The sequence below is a fragment of the Panthera onca genome, chromosome B1 (assembly GCF_046562875.1).
Source record: "Panthera onca isolate mPanOnc1 chromosome B1, mPanOnc1 haplotype 2, whole genome shotgun sequence".
In the NCBI taxonomy this organism is placed as follows: domain Eukaryota; kingdom Metazoa; phylum Chordata; class Mammalia; order Carnivora; family Felidae; genus Panthera; species Panthera onca.
In genome coordinates, this window is record NC_138342.1 from 162,136,635 (window position 1) to 162,148,992 (window position 12,358).

General features: G+C 34.8%; 1 protein-coding gene across 5 annotated transcripts in view; it reads right to left on the minus strand.

The window, feature by feature from the left end:
* LOC132691794 (disintegrin and metalloproteinase domain-containing protein 18) overlaps positions 1–12,358 on the minus strand; it is a 143,677-nt gene that overhangs the window by 123,070 nt on the left and 8,249 nt on the right. For 4 of the 5 annotated variants that reach the window (XM_060653498.3, XM_060653500.3, XM_060653497.3 and 1 more), the window contains exons 3-4: positions 7,881–7,936; positions 5,065–5,143 (exon numbers count right to left, since the gene is read on the minus strand). In XM_060653498.3, the coding sequence (XP_060509481.2) occupies positions 5,065–5,143; positions 7,881–7,936 (135 nt within the window). Of the gene's footprint in view, positions 1–5,064; positions 5,144–7,880; positions 7,937–11,004; positions 11,147–12,358 lie in introns of those variants that run through there. The other variant, XM_060653501.3, reaches the window with a different exon arrangement.

Here is a 12,358-nt window from a genome sequence, read left to right on the forward strand (position 1 = left end):
TTAGCCATCTGGATGTCTTCTTTGGAAAAGTGTCTATTCCTGTCTTCTTCCCATTTCTTTACTGGGCTGTTTGATTTTGGGTATTGAGTTTGATAAGTTCTTTATAGATTTTGGATAGTAAGCCTTTATCAGATATGTCATTTTTTAATATTTTGAATATTTTGAATATCTTTCTCCATTCTGTAGGCTGCCTTTTAGTTTTTTTGATTTTTTCCTTTGCTGTGGAGAAGTTTTTTATCTTGATGAAGTCACAATAGTTGATATTTGCTTTTGTTTCCCTTGCCTTTGGTGATGTGACTAGGTAGAAGTTGCTATAGCCAAGGTCAAAGAGGTTGCTGCGGTGGTATTATCTTCCAGGATTTTGATGGTTTCCTGTCTCACATTTAGGTCTTTCATCCATTTTGAATTTATTTTTTGTATGGTGTAAAAAAGTGGTCCAGTTTCTTTCTTTTGCATGTTGCCATCCAGTTTTCCCAACAGCATTTGTTGAAGAGACTGCTTTTTTTCCATTGGATATTCTCTCCTGCTTTGTCAAAGATGAGTTGACCATATAGTTGTGGGTCCATTTCTGAGTTTTTAATTCTGTTCCATTGATCTACATGTCTGTTTTTTTGTGGCAGCGCCATACTGTCTGGATGAATATAGCTTTGTAATATAGCTTGATGCCAGAATTGTGATGCCTCCAGTTTGTTTTTCAGAATTGCTTTGGATATTTGGGGCCTTTTCTGTTTCCATACAAATTTTAGGATTGTTGGTTTTAGCTCTGCAAAGAATGCAGATGGTATTTTGATAGGGATTACATTATGTGTAGATTGATTTGGGTAGTATAGGCATTTTAACAATGTTTGTTCTTCCAATCTATGAGCATGGAATACTTTTCCATTTTTTGTTTGTCCTCTTCAATACGCCCAATACCTTTCATAATTGTTGTATAGTTTTCAGAGTGCAGGACTTTTTACCTCTTTGGTTTATTCCGAGGTATATTATTATTTTTTGTGCAATTGTATATGGGATCAATTCCTTGATTTCTATTTCTGCTGCTTCATTATTGGTGTATGGAAATGCAACACATTACTGCAGGTTGATAATATATCCTGTGACTTTGGTGAATTAATGTATTAGTTCTAACAATTTTTTTGAAATCTTTCAGGTTTTCTACATAGAGTATGATGTCATCTACAATTAGTAAAAGTTTGACTTCTTCCTTGCCAATTTGGATGACTTTTATTTATTTTTGTTGTCTGAGTGCTGAGGCAAAGAATTCCAGTAGTATCTTAAATAACAGTGGTGAGACTGGACATCCCTGTCTTGATCCTGACTGTAGAAGAAAAGATCCCTGTTTTTCCTCATTCAAGGTGATATTAGCTGTGGGTCTTTTGTATATGGCCTTTATGATGTTGAGGAGTGTTCCACCCACACCTCCGTTGTTAAGGAGTTTTATCTACAATGGATGCTGTATTTTGTCAAATGCTTTTTCTGCATCTATTGAGAGGATCATATCGTTCTTATCCTTTCTTTTATTAACGTGATGTATCCCATTGATTGATTTGCAAACCTGTACCACCTCTGCAGCCTAGGAATAAGCCCTACGTGATCATGGTGAATAATTCTTTTGAAGTACTGTTAGATTTGATCTGCTAGTATCTTGTTGAAAAGTTTTTCATCCAGGTTCACCAGGGATATTGGCTTATAATTCTCCTTTTTAGTGGGGTCTTTGTCTGATTTTGGAATCAAGGTAATGCTGACCTCGTAGAATAAGTTTGGAAGTTTTCCTTCCATTTCTATTTATTTTGGAACTGCTTCAGAAGAATAGGTATTAACTCTCCTTTAAATGTCTGTTCATATTCTCCTAGGAAGCTGTCTGGTCCAGGACTCTTGTTTGTTGTGAGATTTTTGATAACTGATTCAGTTTCTTTGCAGGTTATGTGTCTGTTCAAATTTTCTATTTCTTCCTGTTTCAGTGCTGGTACTTTGTGAGTTTCTAGGAATTTGTCCATTTCTTCCAGATTTCCCAGTTTGTTGGCATATAATTTTTCACAGTATTCTCTTATAATTGTATTTCTGTGGTGTTGCTTGTAATCATCCTCTTTAATTCATAATTTTATCTATTTGGGTCCTTCTTTTTTATTTTTGATAAGGCTGGCTAGGGGGTTATCAATCTTGTTTATTCTTTAAAAAAAACAGCTCCTAGTTTTATTGTTCCCTGGGTATTTTGTTCATTTGTTTCTATACCATTTATTTCTGCTTTATTATTTCCCTTCTTCTGCTGGCTTTAGGCTTTATTTGCTGCTCCTTTTCTAGCTCCTTCAGGTATAAGATTAGGTTGTGTATTTGGGACCATTCTTGCTTCTTGAGACAGGTCTGAATTGCAATATACTTTCTTCTCATGACTGCTTTGTTTACCCCAAAGGTTTTGGACTGCTGTGTTTTCACTTTCATGACTTCCGTGTATTTTTTAATTTCCTCTTTAATCTTCTAGTTAACCCATTCACTCTTTAATAGGATATTCTTTGACTTCTGTGTATATGAGGGCTTTCTAAATTTTTTCTTCTGGTTGACTTCAAGTTTTATAGTGTTTTGTTCTAAAAATATTCATGGTATTATCTTGATCATTTTGTACTTATTGACAGCTGATTTGTGACCCAGTATGTGATCTATTCTGGAGAATGTTCCATGTGCACTTGAAATGAATGTGTATTCTGCTGTCTAGGATGAAATGTTCTCAATATTTCTGTTAAGTCTATCTGGTGCTGTGTGTTTTCCAAATCCAATGTTTCCTTGTTGATACGCTTAGATTATCTGCCCATTACTGTGAGTGGTTGTCAAAGCCCCCTACTATTATTTTATTATTATGAAAGAGTTTCTTTATGTTTGTTATAATTGATTTCTATATTTGGGATCTCTCAAGGTGGGGGCAAAAATATTTATAATTGCTAGATCTTCTTGATGGACAGATCCCTTAATTATGATATAATGTCCTGCTTCATCTCTTCTTACAGTGTTTGTTTTAAAGTCTATTTTGTCTGATATAAGTATGGCTACTCCAGCTCCTTTCTTGATGACCATTAACATGATAGATGGTTCTCTATCCACTTACTTTCAATCTGGAGGTGTCTTTAGGTCTAAAATGAGTCTCTTATAAACAGCATATAGTGATGGGTCTTGTTTCTTATCCATTCTGATACCCTATGTTTTTTTATTGGAGCGTTTAGCCCATTGGCATTTAGAGGAAGTATAGAAAGACATGAATTTAGTGCCATTGTGTTGCCTGTAGGGTTGATGTTTCTGGTGATGTTCTCTTGTCCTTTCTCATCTTTGTTACTTTTGGTCTTTTTTGTTTTGTTTTGTCTTTTCTCCACTCAAACAGTCCCCATTAAAATTTCTTGCAGGGCTGGGTTAGTGGTCACAAAGTTTCTTAGTTTTTGTTTGTCTGAGAAACTTCTATTCTGAACGACCCCTTTGCTGGATAAAGAATTCTTGGCTGCATTTTTTTCCCACTTAGCACATTGAAAATATCCCGCCACTCCCTTCTGGCCTGCCAAGTTTCTGTTGATAAATCTGCTGTAAACCTGGTCTTCCCTTGTAGTTTAAGAATTTTTTTTCTCTTGTTGCTCTCAGGATTCTTTACTTGTCTGAGTATTTTGTGAATTTGACTATGATATGGCTTGCTGATGGTCAGCTTCTGTTGAATTTTTTTCAATTTATTTTAACATTTATTCATTTTTTACAGAGAGAGCATGAGCAGTGGAGAGGCAGAGACAGAGGGAGATGCAGAATCCAAAGCAGACTCCAGGCTCCAAGCTGTCAGCACAGAGCCTGATGCGGGGCTTGAACCCATAGACCATGAGATCATGACCTGAGCCAAAGTTGGACACTTAACTATCTGAGCCACCCAGGTGCCCCAGCTTCTGTTGAATTTAATGTGAGTTTTCTGTTCTTGGATTTTGATGTCTATGTCCTTCCCCAGATAAGGGAAGTTTTCAGCTATAATTTGTTCACATAAACAAACCTTCTGCCCCTTTTTCTCTCTCTTCATCTTCTGGAACTTCTATGATACAAAATGTCCTTCCTCTTTAATAGGTTGCTGAGTTCTCTAATTGCTGTATCATGATATTTGGCCTTTGTATTCCTTTTCTTTCAGCTTCATTATTTTCCATAATTTTATCTTCTATATCACTGATTCACTACTCTGCTTCATCCACCCTCACAATCATGGCATCCATTGAGATTGTATGTAGGTTATAGATTTTTTAATTTCAGCCTGACTAGATTCTAGTTCTTTTATCTCTTCAGAAAAGGATTCTCTGGTATCTTCTATGCTTTTTCAACCACAGCTAATATTATTATAATCGTGGTTTTATTTATATATGTAAGTTTATTTATTTATTCTGAGAGAGAGAGAGAGAGAGAATTCATGAAGGACAGAGAGAGGGGGAGAGAGAGAGAGAATCCCTAGCAGGCTCTGCACTGAAAGTGGAGAGCCCAATGTTGGCCTTGAACTCACAAACCGTGAGATCATGACCTGAACTGAAACCACGAGTCAGATGCTTAACCAACTGAGCCACGCAGGCACCCCATAATTGCGGTTTTATATTCTAGTTCAGACATCATACTTATATCTGTGTTGATTAAATCCCTGGCCATGAGTTCTGTTCTTTCTTTTAGGGTGAGTTTCTCCATCTTGTCATTTTGTCCAGAAAAGAAAAGAGCAAAGACAAGGAAAAAAAAAGGAAGAAAAAAAAACATACAAACAAACAGAACAAACACAAAAAGCAGGAAACAAAAAACTAGATCCTGGGTGTGTTTTGGTCTGCTGTGTTCAGAATGATTTGATAACTATTTAGCTGTGTTCAAGGGATGAGACAAGCTTAGTGGTCCTCCACCATCTTAGCTCCATTTCTCTCACTATTTTTATGTACAACAATCAACCACATAACAGGTCAATTATATGGAATAAAATATTTGTATTAAATTGTCCTCACAGAACAAACATATCCCAATGATAATGGTATGGCCACTTCAATAAACATATGATAATAAATATCTAAGCCATCTTAAGCTTACCTTAAAATATGATGACTCTGAATGCAAAAATCCAGTTTCATTATATGTATAAACCAAAAAGTTCTGGGATAAGAATGAGCTAAGAAAAACAAAAATAAAAAATGGTCGGTCATGAACTTAATAGGAATATAAACATTACTATAATAAAGATAAATGTGAAATATACTGGATTTATATAATGATATGCTTTAATTAGAGTAATTTTAGTGTGGCATAACAGTTTAAATTGACAGAACTAGCATATCAGAAAGTTCAGCTTTTCTTAACACTGGAACAGACTGAAATCCTCTGTATCAGTGTGTGCCTGTGTATATCTTCATCCAACATATATTTACTGAGTGCCTACTGACAGATCCTCTTCTAGGCATTAGGATACAGCAGTAAACAAAAGACAAAACCACTGGTTTTCATGACAATAAAGGACACACACTGCTAGCATGTTAGATGTTAAGCATGTTATTAAATAAGGCCTGGGTGAAGGAAGTTGGTTGCAAAGTGTAGATAGGTTGCAAAGTGTAGATAGGCTGCAAAGTGTAAATAGCATAGAAAAGCTCACTGAATAGATTGAGTAGAGACCTAAAAACAGGCCACATGGATTTGCATAGATATGTTACTCCAGACAGAGTTAGGAGAAAATCCAAAGATCATGAGGCCAAAATATGCATTCTATATATAAAGAACAGCTAGGGGAAGATGTGACTGGAATGAAATGCTGATTGAAGATGAGAGACAGTAGTAACAGATGGTGTCACAGAGATGAGAAGATTTTGAACAAATAAATGATATGATCAGATTGATACTTTATTTTTTTAAGTTTTACTTATTTATCTCTACACCCTATGTGGGGCTCAAACTCATAAGATCAAGAGTCACATGCTCTTCTTACTGAGCCAGTCAGGGACCCTTCAGACCAACATTTTAATAGAGTCAGATTGAATGCTTGTTGAGAATTATCTGTAGGGCAAGTAAGTAGAAGCAGAGAAAGCAGTTAGGCTCTTACAATCATCCAGGCAAGATATGATTGTGACTTGAATTAAGACAGTTAGCAGTGGTGGAGGTTCAATTATGGGTATATTTTGAAGACTGAACACTTGGAATTTAATAATCCACTGGGATTAATAATCCATTGTGAGGGAAAACAGAAGAAAAAAAAGATATCAAGGACGGCTCCAAGATTTTGTTTTGAGAAACTAGAAGAATAGAATTGCCATTTGCTTAGATGACTGTAGGAAGGATAAATTTTGAGGGAGGATCAGCTGTACATTTTGGATATGTTAAGTATGAGAATTCTAGCAAACACTTGATAATCAAATAAGTAGTCAGATAAATGAATATGATGTCCATTGGAGAGGAATAAAGTAGGGATATAACTTGGAGGTAATCAATATTAAAGCTACAAGAAAGGATGAAATAATAAGGTCATTGAATGTAGCTAGGGAAAAACAAGATTCAAGAAAAGTACCATGGAGTACTCTAAGATTGGAAAGATGAAGAAGAATATAAAAAACAAACAAGTTGAAACAAATAGCCAAATAAAACTGAGAGAGTAAACACAATGGTAAAAGTTAAACCAGGAGTCCACAGTGTTCTGGCCAAATGAAGAAATGAAGCCAGATGAAGAAAGTATTTTCTGAGGAGATTCTGATAAGCTACACAAGATGCTGCCATTTGGTAAAGAAAAATGAAACCTAAAACATAACTGGCATTCAGCAACGTAAAGATCATTGATGGTCTTATCAAAAAATATTTCAGTGGAGTTGTACAGACATTAAAAACCAACATGAGTTTAATGGTCATGAATTAGATGGGAACAGTCATAAATTAGGTGGGTAGTTTTCTTTATCCTTGTTCAACTACAGAGATGCAGGCAGACAAAATGCAGTTGTTACAAATATATATTTTCAAAGATGCAGGCAAAGAAAAGGCTGTTTGATTCCACTTGCATGAAATGCTGAGAAAATGCAAATTAGGAGACACAAAATAGATTGATAGTTGTCTGTAGTTGTGGATGAACACAGAGATTAAATATGAAACAGCGTGAGGATCTTATGCAGGATATGAAACATTCTACAACTGATTTATGTTTGATGGTTGCAGTGCTGCACAGTGTAAAGTTATTGCATTATACAGTTGAGTGAGTTTTGTGATACATGAATGTACCCAATAGACTTGTTAAAAATAAATACATATATAATTAATACATTCATAAAATGTATGCCATTGACTTTTCCACCAATAAACCACTTGATGTGTAACCATGTTTGATTTCACATCAGACATATTTATTTAATACATAAATTACAGTTCTTGGGTTCAATGGCTTTATACTCAGTTGAAGATCTAGAAATAAGTAGCTTATTTTTTAATTTGAAAATAATAAGCTAGAAAATTAAAATATAACATTCTATTATACATCATTCTACTCTTCTATTATTCAAGACGTAATTAATCTTGATTGAAAAATAGAAAGACAGTCTACATTATATTGCATTCTTTAATTTAAACAGCGTACAAAAATATTTAAAATTAGGGGCACCTGGGTGGCTTAGTCGGTTAAGCGCCCGACTTTGGCCCAGGTCATGATATCACAGTTTGTGGGTTCGAGCCCTGAGTCAGGCTCTGTGATGATAGCTCAGAGCCTGGAGTCTGCTTTGGATTCTGTGTCTCCCTCTGTCTCTCTCTGCCTTTCCCCTGCTCATGCTCTCACTCTCTCTCTCTCTCTCTGTCTCTCTCCCAAAAATAAATAAAAACTTTAAAAAAATTAAAAAATATATTTAAAATTAAAATCTAAGCTTTAATGGAAAATTACATCTTACTGTTTTCTGAGATGCAGAGTGTATGATTTTTCATCAATTGTAATGACATAAATCACCTAAAATAAAGCAAATAAATAAAGATGATTTAGTAAATCAGAAATATATAAACTGAAACACTATTTTTGTCTCATGTAAATGAAACTATTCATTTGGGGAAATGGGTTCAAGATAACAATATCAGAAGATCATGAACTCCTTCCTCCCATGGTTACAACCAATATACAACTACATATGGAGTAATTTATTCTGAAAAAGACTGGAAAACGGGATGCACAGAGACTCTATAGCAAAAGACAAAAAAGACAGCATTGAGATGGATAAGAGAGGGAGAGACACCACGTTGCCGAAAAACAAAACAAAACAAAACAAAACCTACTCAAGCAGGGTGAAACATAATCGGGATGGGAAACAAAAATACCAAGGAGTCAGAGGTTTGTGCTATACAACAGATAGCTAAATTGTTAGACCCTACCTAAGAGAGATGAGCCCCCTAAATGCTGAGGTTTGAAAAACAATAGCTATTACATCCAGGAAAACTATAGAACTGTAGAGCATGGAGAACCCACTCTTAAAAAGATCACATGCAGAATCACTAAACCTGGGACCCAGAGCAAAAAATGCTAATTTGAAAAGCACCTGGACCATATGTGAAAAGACCCATTTACTAAACTTAAAGCACTTGCCAAAGAAGCAGTAAACTGTTGGAACTTTCTCTGGGGACAGAGAAACTGGTGGGTGCCACATCTGCAACATCATCCTACTTTGCTAATGTCAGTGCTGGTGGGCACCATTTTGGAATATCTCTCTAACCTGCTACAGTCTTTGGGCTGTAAGAACCATGTCCACACTATGGCATCACAGCCATACTATACAGCCATGCCAGGCACCAGCCCAACTCACCTTTGGACCTCAGTGCCACTATATGATGTACCTATGCTGGATACCAGCTCTGAGCACCCATGCACTGCAGATAGGTGTGCAGAGCATATACCTTAAGGATGATATCCCTTGAGCATGTTACTCTAGTGGTCAGAGGGAACTGTGCTTTCAGGGTTCTTGTTAGAACTACAAAAAGCTGTTCCTTCAAGATTAGGAGATGTAGCTGATTTGTCTAATACATAGGAACAAACACAGAAAGTAAGGAAAAATGAAGAGACAGGCAAATATGTTCCAAATGAAAGAAAAAAAAAACATAAGACTTCAATGAAATGGAGATGAGCAATCAACCTGATAAAGAGTTAAAAGTAATGGTCATATAGATGTTCACCAAACTTGGAAGAAGAGTAGATGAACACAGTGAGATCCTCAACAAAGAGACAGGAAATATAAGAAGGTTCTAAACAGAAGTCAAAGAGCTAAATAAGGACATAACTAAACTGAAAACTACACTAGAGGAGTTCAACAGCACACAGAACGAGGCCAAAGACTGGATCACTGAGCTGGAAAACAGAGCAGCAGAACTCACCCAGAGAGACCAGGAAAAAAAAAGAGCTAAAAAATGAAGATAACTAAGAGTCCTTAAGTACAACATCAAGTGGAATAATACTTAAACTATAGTGATCCCAGAAGGAGCAAAGAGAGAACGGGCCAAAAACTTAATTGAAGAAATAATGACAGAAATTTCCCTAATCTGAGGAAGGAAACAGGTTCAGGAAGGCTAAGCAGTCCCAAATAAAATAAACCCAAACAGATCCACACCAAGATATAATACAGTTAAAATGGTTAAGTTTAAAAATAAAGAGAGACTCTTAAAAGCAGCAAAAGAAGTACAATGTACTATATGCAAGGAAATCTTGTAAATCTAATCTCATAAATCAGCATATTTTTCAGCAGAAATAATGCAAGCCAGAAGACAGTAAAATGACATATTCAAAGTGCTGAGTGGAAGAATTTTCAACCAACAATTCTCTACCTGGTAAGGCTATTATTCAGAACTGAATAAAGAGATTAAGTTTTCAAGTTAAGCAAAACCTAAAGCAGTTCATCACCACTAAAATGGCCTGAAAAGAAATGTTTAAAGGACTTCTCTAAACTGAAAAGAAATGACAACAACTAATAACAGGTAAACATATGAAAGTAACAAAGCTCTTTGGAAAAGGTAAATGCATAGTAAAGATAGTGGATCAATCACTTATAAAGCAAATATGAAGGTTAAAAGAAAAATATGGTAAAACTAGCTAAAACCATAATAATTAGTTAGAGCGTACCTAACATAAAAGATGCAAATGTGCCATAAAAATATAAAACACGACAGGAGGAGAAAAATGGAAAGTTTTGGAATGTGTTTAAATTTAATTTGCTGTCAACTCAACTCATATAACATAGGAAATTATATGTAAACCTCACAACAATCACACATACATACCAAAAGTAAATACACAAAAGAAAATGAGACAGAAATATAAACATAACACTAACAAAAGACATCAAACCACTAGGGAAGAGAGAAATAGAAGAAGAAAGGAACATCCCGAAAACCTTTAGCAAAATGTCAATAACTACATGTCTATCAATAATGACTTTAAATGTAAATGGACCTTAAAATCAAAAGACATAAAATGGTTGAATGGATTAAAAAAAACAAGACTCATCTGTGTTCTACACACATAAGACTAATTTCAGAAGAAAGGACAAACACAAGCTGAAAGTGAAGGGATAGAGAAAGATATTCCATGGAATGGAAACAAACAAAAAAGCTGGCATACCTATATTCATAGCCAACAAAATAGACTCTAAAACAAGGACTGTAATAATAAAGAAAGACTTTACGTAACGATAAAGGGGTCAATTTAACAAGAAGATATAACATTTATAAATATATACACACCCAACATAGAAGCACCAGGACACATAAAGAAATATTAACATATTTAAGCGGAGAAATTAAAAGGTATATAGTAATAGCAGGGAATTTAACCCCCACTTATCTCAGTGGATAGATCAACTAGATAGAAAATCAATAAGGAAACATCTGTCTTAAAAAACATTAAACCAAACAGACAATAGTGCTACACAGAATATTCTATCCAAAAGCAACAGAATATGCATTCTTCTCAAATCCACATAAAACATCCTCCAGGACATATCACATGTTAGACTACAAAACAAGACATCATCAAAATACCGAAATCATATCAAGGATCTCTTCCAAATGAGATGGTATAAAAGTCAATTAGAAGAAGAAAACTGGAAAAAAACTATAAATATGTGGAGATTAAACAACATGCTAGTAAACATTCAATGGGTCAAACAAATAAATCAAAGAGATGGGTGGCTCAGTCAGTTAAGCATCTCTTGTTTTGGCTCAGGTCATGATCTCACAGTTCGTGGGTTCAACACTGGCATTGGCCTATGCATTGACATCATAGAGCCTACTTGGGATTCTCTCTCTGTCCCTACCTCACTCGTGCACACACATTCTCTCTTTCAAAAATAAATAAGCAACATTTTTAAAGAAAGAAATCAAAGAAAAAATACCTAGACATGAATGAAAGCAGAAATACAACATATCAAAATCTTTGAGATGCAGCAAAAGTGGTTCTAAAAGGAAAGATCACAGCAATACAGTCCTACTATATAAGTCTAAGTCTATATCTGAAGGAGTTACAAAACAAACAAACAAAGCCCAAGGTCAGTAGAAGAAAGAAAACAATAAAGATCAGAGGAGGAATAAATAAAAAGAGACAAAAAATGGAAGAGATCAATGCAACTAAGAGCTGGTTCTTTGAAAAAAAATAAAACAAAATGGACAAACCTTTAGCTAGACTAACAAAAAAAAAAAACAAAAAACAAAAAACACCCAAAACCAAAACAAAACAAACAAAAGCAACAACAAAAAAGAAGACACTAATAAAATCAGAAATCAAAGAGAAGTTAAAACTGACAGCACAGAAATCTAAAAAATCATAAGAGACTATTATGAACAATTACACACCAACAAACTGGACAACCTAGAAGTGTATAAATTCTTTGAAACATACAATTTTCTAAAACTGAATCATGAAGTAACAGACAATCTGATTACTAGTATGGAGACTGAATCTGTAATCAAAAATCTCCCAACAAACAAAAGTCCAGGATCATATGGGTCACTGTGAATACATTCAAAACAAGAAAAAAAAAAAGATTTTGCATGTATTCTTCTTAAAATCTTCCAAAAGCTTAAATAGCAGGAAACACTTCCAAATATATTTTGTGAGGCCAGCATTACTGTGATAGCAAAACCAAGAAGGACACCATGAAAAAGAAAATTATAAGCCATTATCTTTGATCAACATAGATGCAAAAATCCTCAAAAAATATTAGGAAGCAAATTCAACAATACATTAAAATGATCAAACACCAAAATAAAGTGGGATTTATTCCAGGGTTGCAAGAATGTTTCAACATTTGCAATCAAAGTGATATACAATATTAACAAAATGAAGGATGAAAATCATATGATCATCTCCATAGATGCCCAAAAAGCATTGAATAAA